Source organism: Lathamus discolor, chromosome 5, assembly GCF_037157495.1.
Source record: "Lathamus discolor isolate bLatDis1 chromosome 5, bLatDis1.hap1, whole genome shotgun sequence".
Taxonomy (NCBI): Eukaryota; Metazoa; Chordata; class Aves; order Psittaciformes; family Psittacidae; genus Lathamus; species Lathamus discolor.
The window spans coordinates 119,785,542-119,797,173 of NC_088888.1; the positions used below are offsets into that span (position 1 = coordinate 119,785,542).

The following is an 11,632-nucleotide window of genomic DNA, read 5'->3' on the forward strand; positions in this document are numbered from 1 at the left end:
TACAACCTGCAAGTAACTTGTTAAAGAGCCAAACCAGCCTGGCTGGTGATGGACATCCACACTGGTGCCTGTGGGGGATCAGAGCCATCAAAAGGCAGTGGCAGAAGAAACTATGCCAAATGGGTGATGGTTGGGTGACAGGAGATCTTTTATGCTGCACCACTCCTCCTCTGATTCCTCTCTAAAGCGTTTTCTGTTTACTACATTTAGTTATCCTTTAGTTAGCAAGCTTCTGTACATTTGCTCTGCTTTCCCAAGCTAGTTAGGAGGCTAACATCAATCTATATGAATAGAAAATAGGCTGCATTACTGCTGAAACACTCCCCTGATGGTGAGATTAGCTTTTACCATATACCATACTTACAAGATGCTTCGTAATACCTGTCCCATACTTCTGTTTCCTTGGATGGGATGCTGCTGTCAGTGAATCGGTTTTGTTTTGTGCTGTTAATGAGTGGGCAGAGAGGGAGAGAAAATGCTGCCTGTGACCTACTCAGTAAGCACAATAAAGCTTGCACACAAAAAAGATTCAGTGCTTCAGCAGTGCGTGGTCCCAAGGAAATTACTATTTCCTTACAAAGAGAAAGGAGGGTTTGAGCAGCGGTGTTGCTGGGTGTATACAAACGTAAAACCCAAGGCACCTAAAACATGGGCCACCGAAAGGCTCAGGTGGAGGGAGTCAAATGACTCTTAAATAGAAGACCCTAATTTCTGCTGGAGTCAGGCACCGCTTTTCATCTCCCCTTGTGGCCCCAGTGGGATAATTTGAGTACAAGCAAGTGCGCTCATGGTCAGTGAGTCTCATAAGCCAGGCTGTCAGGGTTGCTCCACTGGGCCTACACACCTGTGTGAAGCAAGGCTTAGTGGGTTCAGCTGAGCCCAAGAGCTCACAGTCAGTCTGGAACCAAAGCTGGACCTTCTCTTTCAGCAGGTAAAGCTCTTGGCTTCCAGGCCTGGTCACAGTCCCTATCAAAGCCTTGTCTATGTAACTCGATTCCCACTTCACCAAGGGAGAGGGATTTTCTTCCTGCTAATCCTTCTGGGGGAAGAAAACTCCACGTGTGTAGGAGTTGTTCAGTTGCGGTTTCAATCCGTGTTGCTGAATTAGCATCTGATCTGCTCTCAGGATCTGCATAAAGTGCCTCATTACCCTCATTACTCCAGTCCTGATTATCTGCATTGCAGATTTCTTCATGGCTCTGTGGTGCAATTACCTTTTCTTAGAAAATCCTCTTCTTCTGTGTACTCGAATGAGCAATAGATGTGCAAACCCTCTTGTGCTCCTACAAAAGCAGATTAGGCTCTGCTTCCAAAATATGCATCATTTTTGCCATTCTTCATCCTGTAAACTGAGAAATACATTTAGCACGGAGAGCTTGGCTATTATTGGCTTTGTCTTAGAAATACCAACGATCATTTTAACACAGTTCTGTTCAAAATAATACCCATTGCTTTATGAAAAGCAGTGTCTGCACTGAATCTAAAAGAAAACAAATCAGTGGTGATAATGTAATGCTGGTCCACACAACACAGGGATTTATGCAACTTCCCACTTGTCCTGGGGCTGTTTGGGTTCACAGCATATCCCCAGGCATCAATTACATGATCAGACACATGGCTTAGGGTCACTGTTGGATAGCTGAGGGTGCTGGGGGTTAGGCTCATGGCCACAAAAACCCTTATGAAAGCTTCTAGGCCTCCAAATAAATACTTGGGGTGAAAACCCACAATACTTCAGCCTTCAGGAACCAGCTGTTTCTGGAAGGGGGTGATGCCACCGGCACTCAGCTTGTTTGGGCTGGGGCTGGAGGAGGTTTCACCTTGGTGTTGTGCAGCGACAGGGAGGGGGAGGTGAGCATTTTCCATACTTTTTGTTGTAAGGCAAAAAAAAGCTGGCATAGAAGCGTGAGCAGGCACATGATGCAGCAGGAGCTGCTCTCCGGAGTGCTCCTGTATCCCGTTATTGCTATTTCAGGTCACTGCCACAGCTACTCAAGGACAGAACCGCCTTTAATTCCCACGTTCCCAAGCAAAGGGAGCAGGTGCCTTTATCTCCAACAACCATTTCGGAAGAGTCTTGTACTTCCCTGCCCTCCCTCCCCAAATTAGCTCCCTTGCTCCCTACAGAAGACAGTTTCTTTAGTGATAGCGCACAGTGTGAGGTCCTGGTCCTGAAAACACGTTGGCAGGGGCATTGCTTTCTGCGAGTGGTGGATCCTGCTGTCTGTGGAAAATGGGGTGAACACCACTTGTTCAGTCTGGTTTCTGGCCTAGTCATAGATCATGCACTTGATGCAAATAATAGGAGTGGGGTGTATTGCTTCAAATATGTGTATTATTGCATATAGTATACATACCTAAACTACACAAATTACATATATATAACTGCAATACTAGATTCATTATGAAACACCGTGACTTCAGGATTTTTTGCTTTCCTTCTGTTTTTCAAACATTATAAGCCATTTATCACCTCCACATCTGCTGGTGGAGAGGCAATGAGCTATGGCAGGCGATCTTAGCAACAAGCTGCTCTCTCTTACATTTTTCCCTGGCCTTCATTTGAATGAGCTGCATGTTCCTGGACTCTGTTGCCATCTCCAGCCACACTTCCAGAGCCACGCTGCTCTCCTGTTCCAGGGGAACATGGCAGCTCCATGCCTGTCCCTGCAGCTGCAGCTGGAGATGTCTCTCAGAGGATTTGCCTTGTTATTCACAAGGGGCTTTTTCTCCTTTACTTCCCAGATAAAATTGTCTGACTTCGGGTTCTGTGCCCAAGTGTCAAAGGAGGTCCCCAGGAGGAAGTCACTGGTCGGGACACCGTACTGGATGGCGCCGGAGGTGATATCCCGCCTGCCCTACGGCACTGAGGTGAGCACAGCACGGTCCCAGAGCAGTTGTTTTCCCTCCCTATGGTGCCTTGGCCAACCCCACTGAGCCTGCCAGAGCAGTTCAGGTGCATTTACACAGCTGTGCTCAACAGCAGCAGTTACGTTTGCCCCCAAGTGCTACATCAGCCTTGTTTTAAAGTATTTCTCCAAGACCAGGTTGTTCAATAACAACTCCATTTAGTGCACCAAACAACTTAATGCCTTTACAGATCTCAGCTTGGGGTGCTGTATTAAAGGAAACTGGCATCATTTTCACATCATCAAAGGCCCTTTGATGATCTTTAGTATTAAGCTGGAGCAATTACAGGTGTCTACACCTGCATGTGCCAAACCAATAGGCAAATCACATGCCTGTACCACACAGTCAGATCACATCACAGACCTGCAGGCAGAGATCCTCTCTGCTTCCACCCAGCTGCAGCCTTGAGAGCCCCTTCCTCCAAAGACGTGCTAGCAAAGGCACAGGCTTCCTGTAGGATCCCAAAGACAGGATCCAGCCTGGTGGGTTGGATCGCCACCCTCTGTTGCGGCATTACCTCGGCTCATTCCTTGCAGTCATTGCTCTCATTAGTTGAGAGACAGAAGGGAGGAAAAGCTGATCTGTGGGAGCTATTTTAAGCACTGCCAAATGGTCTGACAAAGGCAAGAGTATTGGAGCCCTGCAGGTGAGAGCAGCAAGGAGGGAGCCGGCAGCACTGCAGTGCTGTACCCCATCCGTTAGGAAGCTCTGAGTCACGGCACTCGTGCACTGCCAGCCTGGGAAGAGCAATCCCCAATCCTGTGCTCAGCCGTGACAGTGACTCACGGCTCCCAGCCAGAGGCACGGCTGCGTTTGCCTCCTCTGCATGATGAGGGGAGTCATCTGCTCCGTAGTGCCTGTAGTAGCAGCTGCAGAGAGCAAACCTGCCAGGCACATACAGACATAGATGTACACACAGGCACACGCGCACACACACACACACACATATACACACATACATATACACACATACATATGCACACGTACATACATACACACACATATACACACACACATATATACACACACATATACACACATACATATACACACATACATATGCACACGTACATACATACACACATATACATGTACGTATACACACATATATACACATACATATACGCACACATATACACGTACATACACACATGTACACATACATATACACACATACATATATACACATACACAACACATATACATATACACACATACATATATACACATACATATACACAACACATATACATATACACACATACATATATACACATACATATACACAACACATATACATATACATATACACACATACATATATACACATACATATACACAACACATATACATATACACACATACATACATACATACACACACACACAGGGGGAAGTGAGCCAAGGCCTAACACAGGAGACACTGCACTGCTGCTTACCCAGGACATGTGGTGTTGTAGGAGACATCTCAGGGATAATAACTATTATTAGCCCATTAATAACACTGAAGGGATTAGGAAGTGGCTGAATTTACGGCTGTGATAGCATTCCCCACCAGAAGGGAAAGGCACATAATAAAAGTATTTAAGGTGAAGGGGATAGTGTTGGCAGAAGAGCAAAAGCTGCATGAACTGTTTGGGCTGGCAAATGGCAGGAATTGCAGTCATCAGAGGATTAGGATTCTGGAGCAGGATGAAAACAAAGGAAAAGGTGTGGGGTTTTTTAAGCTAGAGCTGAATCCCTTTCCAAAGGGATTTCATAAGGAGTTACCTGTGCTGCCTGGAACCAGGCCTGGGTGTATGAAGTACTTGTGCTTCTGTTGGGATCTCAAATCCTGTTGTCTTCAGGATGCGGGGGACACAGGGGCACTGATTTCACAGCAGCTGAACCATTCTCTGCTCACCCAGTGGCTGCACCTTTCTGCAGCACTGCAGAGCCACCCTGGGGTACCTACTCAGTGGGTGCAAAGCAGTGCAGCTGGGATGCAGAGCAGCAGGTTGCAGCCAGCCTCTCACTGCATACCTTAGCAGTGCTTCCAGTGGGCATCACGTGAACCAACTCCGTATTCAGGTTTCTAACTTATTTCTTCGATTCATTTACTGCTCAGAAGAGAGAAACTGGTGTCAGCTGGTTTAAAAAGGCAAGATTTATGGTGATGGCTCACCAGGCTGCTGGCTTAGACTGGACACAGCAGGCAGGACAGTACGAGCCAGCTCAGAGGGTGGCATGACCCCAAAGTGCAGAGCCTGTAGCCCCCTCTCTGCACTAGCAGTGGTGTTCAGGGATGGATGGTGTGTTGCAGGTGGATATCTGGTCCCTGGGCATCATGGTGATAGAGATGATAGATGGTGAACCCCCCTACTTCAACGAGCCGCCGCTGCAGGCCATGCGCCGGATCCGGGATAACTTACCTCCGCGGGTGAAGGACATGCACAAGGTCAGACTTCCCGTAGGCGACGAGGTTTAGTGAAACTACACAGTGCATGCCCATTGCATCTGTAAGGTACCACTGTGAGCAGTGGGTCCTACATAGGACTCATGGGGAAGGTGCGAGGCAAAAGCCATCAACAAACCGTGGCCTTCTGTGCCCAGCCCTGGCTTTGCTTTGACAGTGAGGGACAGTGAAGGGAGCTGGGCAGAGCCTTGTGCTCCCAGCACTTCCCACCCTGCCTGAAAGTCAGGACATCAGCCCTGCTGCAGATGGGTTGGTACATCCATGCCCAGTGCCAGAGCCTGTGGGTACCTCCCATTTTGGATGTGCTGCTGAAGTCAGACCTGAGCCCTTCAGTGAGTGTTAGTGCTTTCCTCGTGCAAAGCTGTGCAGTGTGTGCTGTTCTGCACCTCACTGACGCCCAAATACTACATTAACAGCACACAGAAGACTCACGGCCCTTCAGCTCGGTCCGTCTGTTGCCATAGGCAATTCAGGGTGTCCCTTGTCTTCCCACAAGACCCAGCTTAGGCTGGACACGGACACGGGTGTCTTTGCCCACCCTAACTCCAGTGCGGTGTTGCAGGTCTCCTCGGTCCTCCGGGGCTTCTTGGACTCGATGCTGGTGCGGGAGCCCTCGCAAAGAGCCACAGCCCAGGAACTGTTGAGACACCCCTTCCTCAAACTGGCCGGGCCCCCTTCCTGCATCGTGCCCCTCATGAGGCAGCACCGGCATCGCTGAAGCGGCGACTTTCCGGGAGGAGCTCGGTGTCTGGATATCGGCCGCGCAGGAATTCCAGCCGGCAGGAACTGCAGGCAGGGACCAGCGAAACCTTGTGGAGGAAAACCTGCCCCACAGAACCACCGTGGTGTAAAACCCCAGGAGCTGCTCCCTGGGGCTGCGAGGGACCGGGGTGGCCACGCTCCGCCGCGTGTCGCTCCCCAGCGCTGTTGTCTTCGCGGCCATCCATGAAGGCAGAAGGCACCAAACGAGGTTGGGAGGGTGATTGGTGGGGGATAGCACAACCAGAGCGGAACACCTGGGTGTCATTGCAGGCTACGGCACTTCTGTTTGGGAAGAACTCTTTTCTGACACAAACAAAAAGCACTTTTTCTCTCGGTCATGGCAGCGCAATGTATTTTGCAATGAATTTGTAACTTTCTGTACAGAGCGTTTTGATAACTTGCAGTACTTTGTCACGTACCCTTGTGTTAGTTGAAGTAATAAGTGTAACTTAGCAAGGATTTGAGAAGTTTCCTACTTTTATAACCCTTTTGAAAACAGGAACAAAGAAATCCCAAACCCCACCTTTAGGTAGTTGGAAGGTTTTGCAGAGTCTCCATTGGGGTGAGGTGAGCGCTCATCCCACCGTCGAGGAGCCGGTGCTCACTGATGCCTGTGGGAGCACTGGTTGGGTGGCTTTGGGCACTGCCAGCGCTGCTCCTGCACATCAGCCATCGTTGGGGTCTCCCTCCCTGTTTTCCATGGTGGGAGCCCACGGAGCCGATGGACCTTTGCTCCAGGGCGATGTCCTGGCGCTGCGGCGGTCCCTTCATTACACACCACCAGGTTTGGTACCACATCATCTCCATTGCTTCTGTCCCGCTCTGGAAGTGGGGAAGGGATGGCCGGAGCCCGCCCTCCATCCCTCCAGAGCCCCGACAGCCCCTTGTGATGCGTGACGTTTGCCATATAGAAGTCGTGCTGCTGTCTAGACCTTTTTGAATGTTGATGCAACAGTTGACTACTGCGGTACAGTTTGTGTTCTTCGTTGGATGACTTTGCATGTTAACTGTTAGGCCTGAATAGCTTTGCCTTTAACATTTCTAGAAGTGCTTCATAATTATTTCAACGAGAAATGAGTTTTATTTATTAACGATTCGTTCTTTTTAATTCCGTATAACACGAAAGCCATGTTTCGCAAGGGTCTTGGGTTTTTTTCCTCCTTACTGACCTCATTTTGCGGTATCATTAAGAACCACGAAGCCAGTTTTGTGGGAACACAAGCTAGTTTCTTCTGTTACGGAATTTCATAGGGAATAAATTAATTGTTATTTATTGCAGTAAAGTATAACCGAACAAACAGCCGAACCCAGCAGGAGCTGGTTCTTAAAGACAAAAGAGTTGCCAATAGTAAAGAAGCTCCTTTAGTACTGCCCTTGAAAAGGTAAAGAGTATTTGAAGGGAGAGAAATGATTGAGACTAAAAAGAGGGGATGAATCTGAGCTGGAAACGGAACCGATGTTCTTACATCTGTGTCTTACTCCTCGCTGCTTCCTCTTCTTAGCCCTGTTTGCACATTGGAAGAAGACACTAAAGAAACCACAATTGGCTCCTGCTGCCCAGCGCCCGGCACCCACCACAAAGCAGCGCCCACCACGCTCCGGGTGCTTCTGTTTCGTAGTCTTGACAACTCAGGAAAAGAGGCTGCACCAGGCAGGGCAGTGCCGTGCTCAAGCAGAGCCACTGAGGTCAGCTTTTTTAACCATCTTTGAATACAGCGGGGTTGGTGGGGGGGGGGGTTCTTCAATATTCAGCACATTTTAGGCTGTGCAAGTGAAGAATTTTCTGCAACTTTCTTACCATGAGGTACTTTAAGCGGTGTCCCTGGAGTTTACTGGGAGTTTTGTCGATTTCAAAGGGGTTTTTGTGAACACCAGTGACTGGTGAGACAAATGCACACGCAAGTTCAATAAATTAATGAATAAAGCCTTCGTTTGCAGTGTGGGTTTTTTCCCTCCCGTGCCTTGCTGCTGGCCGCTCGATTTGACTCAGTCACACAGTACTGGACCACGTAAGTAAGAAGAAACCCAGAGGGTTTGTGTCTGTATGTGGGATACACACACACACACACACACATATATGTAAGTATCTATGTAGTGATTTATAGAGCTGCCTCAGGGATGTTGAAGTGGCAGTGGTCATGTCTGCATTGAAAGGTTCACTCCTGCTCCCTTGGTGCTCGTCCTCACTCCTGGGTGGGGAGTTGCTGGGAAAATCCAGCCTCAGTGTTGGTCACAGGGGCTGAGCTCCAGAACCGTTAGGGCTTGGGGTTGGGAAAGCCACTGGATCCGAAACAGAACCTGTGCCCATCTGCCAGCCATGGAAGGCTGATGGTCAGGAGTCAGGAGCTGTATGGGTGCAAGAATACGGGTTGGTTTGTACTTGTTGTTTGTGTGTATACCTGAAGATGTTTGAGAGTGAAATGATGCCATCCAGATAAAATATTCCAAATTAAGAAGGCAGGAATAAGACCTTAAATAGAGAAATCTCAGTGTCAGTAACTGATGGCACATTCACTGCATATGGAATTAAGGAATGGTTTGGGCTGGAAGGGACCTTAAGATGATCCAGTTCCAACCCCCTGCCATGGGCAGGGACACCTCACACTAAACCATGCCACCCAAGGCTCTGTCCAGCCTGGCCTTGAACACTGCCAGGGATGGAGCATTCACAGCTTCCTTGGGCAACCCATTCCAGTGCCTCACCACCTTTACAGTACAGAACTTCCTCCTTATATCTAATCTAAAGTTCCCCTGTTTAAGTTTTAACCCGTTACCCCTTGTCCTGTCACTACAGTCCCTGACGAAGAGTCCCTCCCCAGCATCCCTATAGGCCCCCTTCAGGTACTGGAAGGCTGCTATGAGGTCCCCACGCAGCCTTCTCTTCCCCAGGCTGAACAGCCCCAACTTCCTCAGCCTGTCTTCATTCAGCGAGACCTGGACAGGCTGGAGAGTTGGGCGGGGAGAAACTTGATGAAATTTAACAAGGGCAAGTGTAGAGTCTTGCATCTGGGGAAGAACAACCCCATGTACCAGTACAGGTTGGGGGTTGACCTGCTGGAAAGTAGTGAAGGGGAAAGGGACCTGGGGGTCCTGGTGGATAGGAGGATGACCATGAGCCAGCAATGTGCTCTTGTGGCCAAGAAGGCAAATGGCATCTTAGGGTGCATTAGAAAGGGAGTGGTTAGTAGGTCAAGAGAGGTTCTCCTCCCCCTCTACTCAGCATTGGTGAGGCCGCATCTGGAATATTGTGTCCAGTTCTGGGCCCCTCTGTTCAAGAAGGACAGGGAATTGCTTGAAGGAGTCCAGCGCAGAGCCACAAAGATGATTAAGGGAGTGGAACATCTCCCTTATGAGGAGAGGCTGAGGGAGCTGGGTCTCTTTAGCTTGCAAAAGAGGAGACTGAGGGGTGACCTCATCAATGTTTACAAATATGTGAAGGGTAGGTGTCAGGATGATGGAGCTAGGCTTTTTTCAGTGATATCCAGTGATAGGACAAGGGGCAATGGGTGTAAACTGGAGCATAGGAAGTTCCACGTTAACATCAGGAAGAACTTCTTTACTGTAAGAGTGACAGAGCACTGGAACAGGTTGCCCAGGGGGGTTGTGGAGTCTCCTACACTGGAGATATTCAAGGCCCGCCTGGACAAGTTCCTGTGTGATGTACTGTAGGTTACCCTGCTCTTGCAGGGGGGTTGGACTAGATGATCTTTTTAGGTCCCTTCCAACCCTTGGGATTCTGTGATTCTGTGATACGGGAGGTGCTCCAGTCCCCTGATCATCCTCGTGGCCTCCTCTGGACTTGTTCCAGCAGTTCCATGTCCTTTTTATGTTGAGGACACCAGAACTGCACACAATGCTCCAGGGGAGGTCTCGTGATGATCTGAAGTTCCTTTCCAACCCTGCCTATTCTATGAGTCTATGATAGAGCCCTTCAAGAGCCCCCAGCCACACACCCAGGCATACACACCCCCTTACGTTAGGAAAATCCCATTGTGGTCAGTCGTACAGTACAGACAACTTGGAGCTGTGACTAGTGCAGCTATACAGCTCCGCACATGATTGATGCACCCCACAAAGACCAAACCTGCTGAAACATTCCCACCTTCCCCAAATAATGTCCTTCCTTTCTTTTTGCCTCACCATTCAGCTCTTGTGCCAGCTGAGCCCATTTGTCCCAGGCTCCCCCACGGCATCAGGCAGGTAATGAATCTACTCTGTTCTTTACTCTCGTGAGCATCTTCAAGTCTAATAAATGGGGTGCTATATTAATTTTGGCTGCCGACATCAGTAACTGTTTCAAAGTGCATTAGTTATCACTCAGAAAAAAAACCCAGAAATGCTCCACTTCGGCTGTTTCACCCACAGCCCTTCAAATAAAGCCAGGAATAACCACGGCCTGTCCCCTTGGGCTGCACAGTTACCTGAGCTGTGGTCCGTATCCTCTCTGCAAACTTCCTCCTTGGGTAACCTCTGTAGCATCTTAGCAGGTCTTGTCCGTGGCTCCAGAGTCCTTATCCTGGTCCCTGTGATGTCCACGCCGCAGAAGGTGTTTCCTCCATCACTGTCACCTTGGGGGCTGCAAACCTCACCCCGGTTGGGTGTCTCAGCAAGAAAATACACCCCATAGTTGTAGGGTTTTAGATGGCAGAGTTGAGAGGACCCATTCACCCAGAAGACAAGGGCAGGGGCCACGCTAAATGTATGGCCAGTCGCTCCAATGCATTTATTCTTGCCTGTCACTAAGGAATGGTGCCTTTTCCTGAGGTCACCCGTTAGAACAATATCCATATCCATTAGAACAATATCCATACCCTGGCAGCAGAGGCCAGGGCACTGGCAACGCAACTCCCTCCTTGGCAATACATCAATAACTGAGGTTCTAACCATAAGGACTGTGTAAGTCGTTAACAGCTGCTTTAGTAAGTGCTTAATTGTTACAGGCCCTGACAGGACTCAGTAGGGTGATAAGTTTCTTGTATTTATCCACCTTCTACTGATGTGCTCATAAACACCTGTAGAGCAAAGCGCTCTGGCCTGCAGCTTGCTCCTAGTGCGTCGTTGATGAATAGAAGGTAAATGCAAACTGGAAATGGACATCAAATGGAGGTGCTGCCATCCTTAAGCTGCAGCTGGAGTTTGATGGGAAGGAAGGGAGTCGAATGGGGGCTTTCGCTTCCCAGTAGTTTTTCCAAAGTAGGGCTGGAAAGCTCAAGTGATGGAAAACTCAGCTCAAACCCAGTAAATAATGGTTAGCAAAAGCATGGGAACTATTAGAAGATTCAAAGGGCTTGCTTTCAACATCCTGAATAACTTCTTTAGACAAGATACATCAGTCCGGGGCTCAGTGCACACTGTCACTGAGCTGAAATCACCGTCCCTCTTTCCTTTCTTCCCCCCAGAAAGAGGAGAAGCCTTTCAGTCCAACAAGAAGCGACCTCCTGTCTTAACTCAGAAAACCAATACATTTACTCCTGCTCCCAACAGCTCACACACATTTGGTCCCTGA

The 11,632-nt window shown here is 48.9% G+C and overlaps 1 protein-coding gene across 4 annotated transcripts in view; it reads left to right on the forward strand.

The window, feature by feature from the left end:
* The window catches only part of PAK5 (p21 (RAC1) activated kinase 5), a 91,651-nt gene extending 83,601 nt beyond the window's left edge, over positions 1-8,050 (forward strand). For all 4 annotated transcript variants that reach the window (XM_065682343.1, XM_065682340.1, XM_065682341.1 and 1 more), the window contains 3 exons: positions 2,746-2,871; positions 5,212-5,346; positions 5,927-8,050. In XM_065682343.1, coding sequence (XP_065538415.1) covers positions 2,746-2,871; positions 5,212-5,346; positions 5,927-6,082 — 417 coding nt within the window. In that variant the 3' untranslated portion in view covers positions 6,083-8,050. The remainder of the gene's footprint in view (positions 1-2,745; positions 2,872-5,211; positions 5,347-5,926) is intronic.
* Positions 8,051-11,632: the final 3,582 nt, after the last annotated feature.